The sequence below is a fragment of the Lutra lutra genome, chromosome 15 (assembly GCF_902655055.1).
Source record: "Lutra lutra chromosome 15, mLutLut1.2, whole genome shotgun sequence".
NCBI classification, from domain to species: domain Eukaryota; kingdom Metazoa; phylum Chordata; class Mammalia; order Carnivora; family Mustelidae; genus Lutra; species Lutra lutra.
This window is the reverse complement of record NC_062292.1, coordinates 63,047,307-63,055,185: the sequence shown is the minus strand read 5'-3', so window position 1 is coordinate 63,055,185 and position 7,879 is coordinate 63,047,307. Positions and strand designations below refer to the sequence as shown.

At 43.3% G+C, this 7,879-nt stretch overlaps 1 protein-coding gene across 3 annotated transcripts; it reads right to left on the bottom strand.

The window, feature by feature from the left end:
* Positions 1-705: 705 nt before the first annotated feature.
* On the bottom strand, positions 706-7,534 carry CCDC190 (coiled-coil domain containing 190). 3 transcript variants are annotated; one of them, XM_047704999.1, is made up of 4 exons: positions 7,419-7,534; positions 6,143-6,341; positions 1,623-1,749; positions 706-1,353 (listed from the first exon to the last, which is right to left on the bottom strand). In XM_047704999.1, exons 2-4 carry the CDS (start codon positions 6,336-6,338, stop codon positions 765-767), a joined length of 912 nt encoding a protein of 303 aa, XP_047560955.1. In that variant the 5' UTR covers positions 6,339-6,341; positions 7,419-7,534; the 3' UTR covers positions 706-764. The 3 variants fall into 3 exon arrangements, with proteins under 3 accessions (XP_047560955.1, XP_047560954.1, XP_047560956.1); XM_047704998.1 differs by having other exon boundaries at positions 6,143-6,384; positions 7,419-7,508; XM_047705000.1 differs by having other exon boundaries at positions 1,623-1,746; positions 6,143-6,384; positions 7,419-7,508.
* Between the last annotated feature and the right edge of the window lie 345 nt (positions 7,535-7,879).

Genomic DNA, 7,879 nt, shown 5'->3' with positions numbered 1-7,879 from the left:
AGACAGAAGAGCTATGTCCTTTTGCCAGCAGGTGGCGCCATAAGAACCTCCTATAGTAAAAGGGGGCGGGAACGTAAGCAGGACCCTTGGTATTTTCCTTTCAGGAAAAGTCTAGTCTTCAGTGTAGTTTCCTGGTTTGCTGACATCAGCAACATGTGCGCACCCCTTAAAGAGTTTTCAGAAGATTCATCTCTCCCCTCATTTTTCGTACACTTGTATTGCTCATTCAGTGAAAGATTATATCCCCATAAAAGGAAAAAAAGAAAAACCTGAGGGTTTAAAACAGACAATATATATATATAAAATATATAATATTATACATAATAAATATATATATAATAAATATAATAAATATATATAAAATATATAAAATATATTATAATATATAAAATATATATATATAAAATATATATAAAATATATATTTTATATATATTTATCATATATATATTTATTATGTATAATATTATATAATATATAATATTATATATATATATATATTATATATACGTATATTATATATACGTATATTATGTATATATATTACGTATATAATACGTAATATTATATAATATTTATATAATAAATATATATATGATAAATATATAATATTATATATTTTTATATATATTTTATATATATTAAATATATATAATTTATAAATATATTGACATATGTATTATATATCTTAATTACTGCAGTTACTTGAGGCACACATCTCTGTAGTGAGTACGATAGATGTTTTTGTGAGGTTATGCTAGATGGTTAGAGATGAAGGAAGCCTGCCCTGTTCTCACACTCCTGTCCTCCTCTGGGCTGGAAGGATTCCTTGTGGTCGAATATCTCCCCAATACTAAGCAGTCTCTCAGATTCGGGGGGAACCCTGTGTCGGAGGTAGTGGGCATTTCTGACCTTCACAAACAGCTCTAAGAAGGTAGGTGTTACGGGCTCGTCTTTCACATATCCTGCGCATTCCCTGGGATTCAGGGGACTTTGTCTGCCAGCGCTGGAGTCTGGCTGTAGGCTGGCATCCTTTGATCCAGCCTCATCAATGTGCGGTTTTCCACTCTCACCAGCTGGGCTGGAACCAGGGCCTTGGTCTAGGGTGTTGATGGAGACATCTTGATCTTGACACAGAACAGAGATGCCCTTGCTGGAGGCTTTGCCCTTTGTGGGGCTTTGACAATCTTTCTCACGGGCTCGTGGCTTCTCTGCTGTGAAGCGGGAAGCTCTGTAATTTTGAAATAGTGACTCTTCTTTGCTTTTCATGGAGTTCTTTAGGGCAGTGTGATGGAAAGGAGGCATCTGGGATTTGGTTTTATGTATTTCTTGGGTCATGTTGGTGACCAGTGCTCTGGAGAAAGAGGTAAAAAGAAGAAAGATCTCTGAAAACCAATAAAAATGCCAATATTTTGAATTTCCCAGGTGTTAGACCATGTTCCCTTTTAGTGTGGTGTCTGCTGAGGTGGTGGTGGTTGAGAAGGGGGTGGTCCCGATACCGGGAAGTGTTTCGTTGCTTCAGGAGGAAAGGCAGCATTTTCTCAGGGAGAGGATGATGTAGGGCGGTCAGTTGGGAAGAGGGATTCAGTGGTGTCTCAATGAGTTTAGTAAGCATTTTCTTACCTAACTTTATTAACCTGTGGAACTTGGTGCTTCTGTCCTCTTGTTGATGAGGGTGGAAGGACATCTTTTGGTTTCTTCTGAATTCCATTCCCCAAATAAGAGGAGAGCTTTTTCTTGATAATATCTGCTTTGAGTTAATGAATAGTGTTATGAGTTGAATTCTGTCTTCCCCAAATGACATATGTTGAAGTCTTCACCCCATAGCATCTCAGAATGTGACCTTATTTGGAGATAGGGCCTTTACAGAGATAGGCAAGTTAGGAGGAGGTCGTTAGGGGGAGCCCTAATCCATGAGTAGTGTCCTTATAAAAAGGGGAAATTTGGACACAGAGACACAGATAGAGGGGAGACAACGTGAAGGAATGTAGGGAAAAGACAGCCATCGACACTCTGAGAGAGGCCTGAAGGTAGTCCTTCCCTCACAGCCTCAGAACAAATCAACCACCCACACACCTTGATCTTGGACTTGTAGCCTCCAGAACTGTAGGGCAAAAAATAAGCCACCTAGTTCATGTTCTCTCTTATGGAAGCCCTAAAAACTAATCTACTCAGAGGAGAAGGGAAAGGATGCTGGATCACCCATGGGTTTTCTGGGCAGAGAACCAACATGTGAACACACTCAGACCACAGCAGGCTGATTTGGCATGCGATGTAGGCAAAAGGACTTAAAGCAGTTCCCCAGGGTTGACCTAGACCATGTTAACAAGGATTTAGAAACACTGAGATCAGAGGTTTAAACTGGCTGGAGGCCCATGGAGGTTTTGTTTGAGTGTTTTATTTGGCAAACATGGTGTTTTCAAGACAACTGGGTGTGAACGATACCCGGAGGTGGCACACTATTGTTTCCTTTACCTCAATTATGTGCCCTCCTACTGGCCTCAACCATGAATTGCAACTGCCCGCTAGGATGAAGTGGGTTTTTCACTCTTTGAGTAAATGTTTTAGCATCTTGTAGTCATGGCTGCTGTTGAGGACCCAGTTAGTTTTCAAGACACCTCACGAATGGGTCACTTGGGTGTGAAAGTCCTGCACTCGTTTGGGAGTGAGCTCCCCGGATCTGCACTGGGGTTAGCAGGCAGCAGGCGGAGGGAATAGGACCAGATAAGGGAACTAGAAATCACATTCACCTCCTAGTATCATTTCATCTCGTCACTTCTTTGCGAGACAGTCAAGACAAGAGACCATCTTTGGTGAGCCCTTTTTCCTCTGTTAGTTCCTTGAGTCTCTCTCTCTCTCTCTCTCTCTCTCTCTGTGTGTGTGTGTATGTCTCATCCATCTAAGACCTTCAGCTGTTTGCTATAAACCAAGAGATACTAAGATACCTCTTCCAGATAGGCCAGTCTTCTGAAGTCTAGACCTGTTGAATCAGCAAGCTCGGAAATGAACATAACTTTCCTCTGAAACGTGATCTTTCTCCCATGTTCCCTTGTGAAGGTGTGGTACCTGTAGGCATCCAACTCTCCAACTCAACAAGGATGCTTGAATGCCTCCTCTGTACCGGGCAATACACTTTTGACTCTGGTTTTATTTCCCCCGGACATATCATTAATCACAAAGTTCTGACAATTCTACTTTCTAAATATATTAAAATACTAATTTTTATTTCCTTGGCCAATTCCCTAGTTTAGGTCTGAACTTTAGGAATTCTCTTCAACATTGCCGCCAGAGTGAACATGCCATCTCCCTACTCCCCGACCCTTTAGGGTGAAACCTAAACTCTTTTGCATGACCTATGAAACCCTTCACGATCAAGGGCACTGCCTCCCACCCTTTGCCTCCACATTGTGCCTCACCTTCTCACCCCTTACCCTCCTCAGTACTGGGCTGTCTGAAGCAACTTATGCTCATGCATGCACCTTTGTACATACTGTTCCTTCTGCCAGGAGTGACCTCATTCCATGTGTCCTTATGACAAACTGCGCTTCTCCCCCCTGCCCCCTGCATTATCTTCTAAGATTCTGCCTACACAGTGCCTCTCCTGGAAGATCTTACCTGGGGCCCATAGGAATCTTCTTATATTCCTGCCCTCCTTTGTAAACAACTCTAATTTAGCAATTAGCATTTTCTATTATAATTTTTCAAAAGCACAGATACCTTCCAGTTTAAACGTGAGCATCTAGAAGACACAGACCATGTTTTTTCATGTTTATGTTCCTGCATCTATCGGAGTAGCTATAATGTCCCATAATAATCTGTCTCAGTTAAAATGTGGGTTTTTGAGCTCAATTCCCAACCTGCTGATCCAAATCTCTACGGTGAGGACATCTCTAAGATGAGGACAGGAGTTACGCATTTCGGACAATCTACCAACTGGCATGTGGCTGAATCTCAGTTACAATTTCAGTAAACGAATCATGGGAAAATAGTACAGTGCCTGATAAATACCAAGACATAATACATATTATTTCTTCCCCTTTTCCTTAATTTGCCCCCTTTCCCTTAATTTTACTGTCAAGAAATTCGAGGCTTAGAAAGAATATGACTTTCCAAAGGAAGGACATAGAGGCTGAGGCCCCTGAATCAGTTTTTTGCCTCCTGGTCCAGACTCTTCCTGCACCACCTGTCACTGAGGCAAACACTACTCAGCCAGGACCACCACCTATCTCAGCCTGGCCTTCTGCATACCTTCCCTGCCCCCTTCTGTGAAAGTAGATATATGGTCTTCTGTGTCTTTTTGAGAATAGAAGTGGGATTCAACCAGATAGATGGCTTTTAAGGTTCTTTTCCAGTCTGTGAGCTCTCATTCTAGTTTGTTTTAACCATTTATTATAGACAGGGAAATGGAAAGCAGAGAAGTTCAGCTACTTGCTCAGAGTCCTCTCTTAGGCCCAAAGCTGCAGGTTAGAAATAATTCCCAGGCCAGCTGTTTGGACATCGCTCTTCGTTCTTGTGTCCATGTATCCGCCCTGTAGACCTAAACAAGTCGACACTGAATCATGACACCTGGGTTTCCTCTGGAGCTTGCTCTAGCATTTTCAGAGCTTCTGAGTTCCAGCACCTGCTTTTAGTGAGAAGGGGCTGTAGTTTTGCAGAACTCGGGTGAATCCTTTCTATGCTGAATTTTGAAGTAATATAAAAATCAAATTATTTTGATGATGGATGTCATTTCTGCAAAGCATACAATTACAGCAGTTTCAACAAAACAGTAGGAAAGTTTTAGTCCTGAAACCATCTTTTCTTGATGGATTGATCAATCACTTGATTAAGTGATAAGAGTAAACACTTATGTAAACTTACTTCGTGTTTAGGTACTGTCCCAAGTGCTTGCTGAATCCTCAACTAACTTCACGAGGTGGGGAACATCATTTCCATGTTACATTGGAAGAAAGTGAGGCACAGACAGGTCCCGTAAGCCCCCCAAAGGCCTCACAGCTGGTAAACAGGAGTCAGGACTTCAACCCTGACAGTCTGGGTCCAGAGTCCGTGTTCTTAGCCACCATGTTTTAATGAGGTCATTGAGTAGGGGGAGTTTTCTTTCCCAGTTTTTATTGAATGGTATAGACAGCCCTGGAGGTTCTGAGATTCCAGGCACCACGTGTAGTCCTTGGCTCTGTGATGATCAGTAGCTACTAACTAGAAACTAGTTTTTGAGGTTAGTTCCATTATTCTTATTATGACTACTTTACTACTTATACCTGTTAATTGGATAGTCTTCTAAGTGATGTATACATTTGGAAAAGGTTATTCTTTGGAGATAGGGGGTTCTATGGAAGAACATTGTTGTAAAGGCTATGAGCACATGGCTTATGGATAAAGAAGCCCCTTTGGGAAAACAACAGAAATATTGGCCCTTTGACTTACAGAGTCAAAGAAAACACAGTTCCGATATACCACAATTACTTCTTTGAAATTTTCTCATCTAAGCAAACCCTGCAGGCTCTCGTATGAACGCACATGAAAGTACAAGGAGGGTGGCTGAGCAGTTCATATCAGAGTCAGTCTCATTGGTGAGCCCTGAAAACAGCCAAATGCTCCCTGCTCAGCCCCATCAGAGGGCCGCTCTCAAGACAGAGGATATTGCTCTGTGGTCACTAATCCCGGGGATTTTTTTTCCTTTTCTTTTTCTTTTTTTTTTTTTTTACTTCCCCTTCATAATGTGACTTGCACATTGAACAATTGTTCAATCAATGGCTGTTGACCAGGCATAGAGATGAAACCACACCAACCCAGACATAGTAAGAGGAAAGCAGAATGAAAAATAAAACAAGAAGAAAACAAAGGACTTAGTAAGAGAGAGCTCATTTGAAACACTGAAATGACTGGAAGCCAGAGAAGTATTAGCTGAAAAAGGCTTTCTGATGAGCTGCTCTCAGGGAACTGTGCACTCCAGGGAGAGAGGGAGGGAGGAGAGTGGTGGGAGGAGGGCAGGCAGCCTAAAATCCAGGTCTGGGTTAAGTTTGTTTCCTTGGTATCCAGGTCTCTGAAAGAGCCCTTGTCCTGAGGAGGGGGTGTCACTCTGGCCTCAGCCAGGAAGTGGCTTGCCGCCCTGCCCTGCCTCTCCCCCATCCTGGAGGACTTACCTTGTTGCAGCCGCAGCAGTTCTTCCTGGAGCTGTCTCTGCTCCCAGGTCAGCAGCTTCATCTGGTACAGGCAGATATACTCCAGTGTGTGCAGTCTTTGGCGGAGTCTGGCTTCAGCCCGCCTGGCATTCTTCCTCTCCAAATCGAAGTGCTTATACACAGGACCCGTGACCATGTGCCTCTCCATCCTCTTCATGGTCTAGAGACAATCATACAAGATTCTGACAGGCACCACGACGAACCTGATAGAACAAGGCAGGGATGGGGGGTGAGGGGAGACCCTGACCCCTGGCTTTTAATCAGGTTGCGATGTTTGAATCCTGTGTTTCTGAAATGGCAGCTGCCCAGTCACACCATTGGGAACTTTTGCCCCATACTAATGAATTCCTAGAATGACACAAACGATGGAAGGGAAAATTGTTCCTCTGAGGCTCAGTGTCCTTGCCAATAAAATAGTGATGGATGATAGGCTCCCCACACAGCCCCAATCAGATTGCCATGAAGACAGAGCATACAAACACCTCTTTGGGAAAAAAAAAAAATAGAAACACTTACATAAAGCATTATTCACCCAATAAGAGAGTCTCTTCCACTATTCTTCAAGAGCTTCCAAAAAGCCTGCTGAAGGGTCTGGAGAGGATGTGGGACTTAGGGCAGAGCCATTCTCTGGACCCCTTTTGGTTCACTCATTCACCCATGAATGGGTCCATGCAGCCTGTAGTCTGCCAGGTGCCAGGTGCTATGCTAAGTGCTGAAGGTAGTGATGACTGAGTCATAGTTCCCACTCCTAAGATGCTTTCAGATTTGTGACTGTAGAGTCTAATAATAACACACCAGATCTGAAGAGTAGGACTCTACCAGTCACAAAACAGTGCAGGCATCCTAAACCAGAAGTCTGGGCAGCAGTGGACAGAGTACTTGGGTTGGACATCCTCACCCATCTTCTCAGAGCTCCCGTCCTCTCTATCCTTCTTGTACCCTGATGACCAAGCCCACGCCAGCTTCCTCCTCCTGGGAACCGTATCACATGCATAGGCAGGGCACACCTTCCTCTTCTTTGAGTTCGCCATACTTACTTTAGAGCTAAGATCATAATATATGACCAGGATACAAATGGATTGCTCTAGATGGAACTTTGATGATAATAATTCAGGAAAAACCTTAGTGTTGAAAGGGAGGATAAGGTCAAGACCAGAAAAGACGTTTTAAGACAGCTTACTTTATAGTCTAAAGTTTAGACTAAACTTTAACTAAAGGACAGGTGAGTAGCACTTACCTACAAAGCCAGAGTTCTCACCATGAGAATGCTGCTTGTATCTTTTGCTATGTCAGGCTGAGTCTGGGTTAATGAGCTTGTTTTTCTTCAGGAAATTTTGGAGTTTGGTCTTGGAGTGGGGGCCGGGGAGAGGCTGTGGGGAAGATTGTTGAATACACTTGAAAGCTCTCTCCCGTGCCACCTCCCCTGGGCAGGAATGCTAACTCCCTGGATATGGGCACCAATCCCAGAGCTCTAAATAGCTCTGTGAGTTAAGGAAGCCTGCCAGCTTCCAGCTTTCCCCTTGTGGGGCCTGCAGTACTCCTTCTGGACTGTGTCCATGGGAGCCGAGAATGAAAGCAAGGAGTGTTTTCCTGTGTTCTCAGTCTCCTTCCCCACCGCACCCCCCTTCTCTTTTTCCACCTCATTTGCCGTACCTTCCCCTACCCCCATGCTCATTCCAACTTCTTGGAAATCAGATC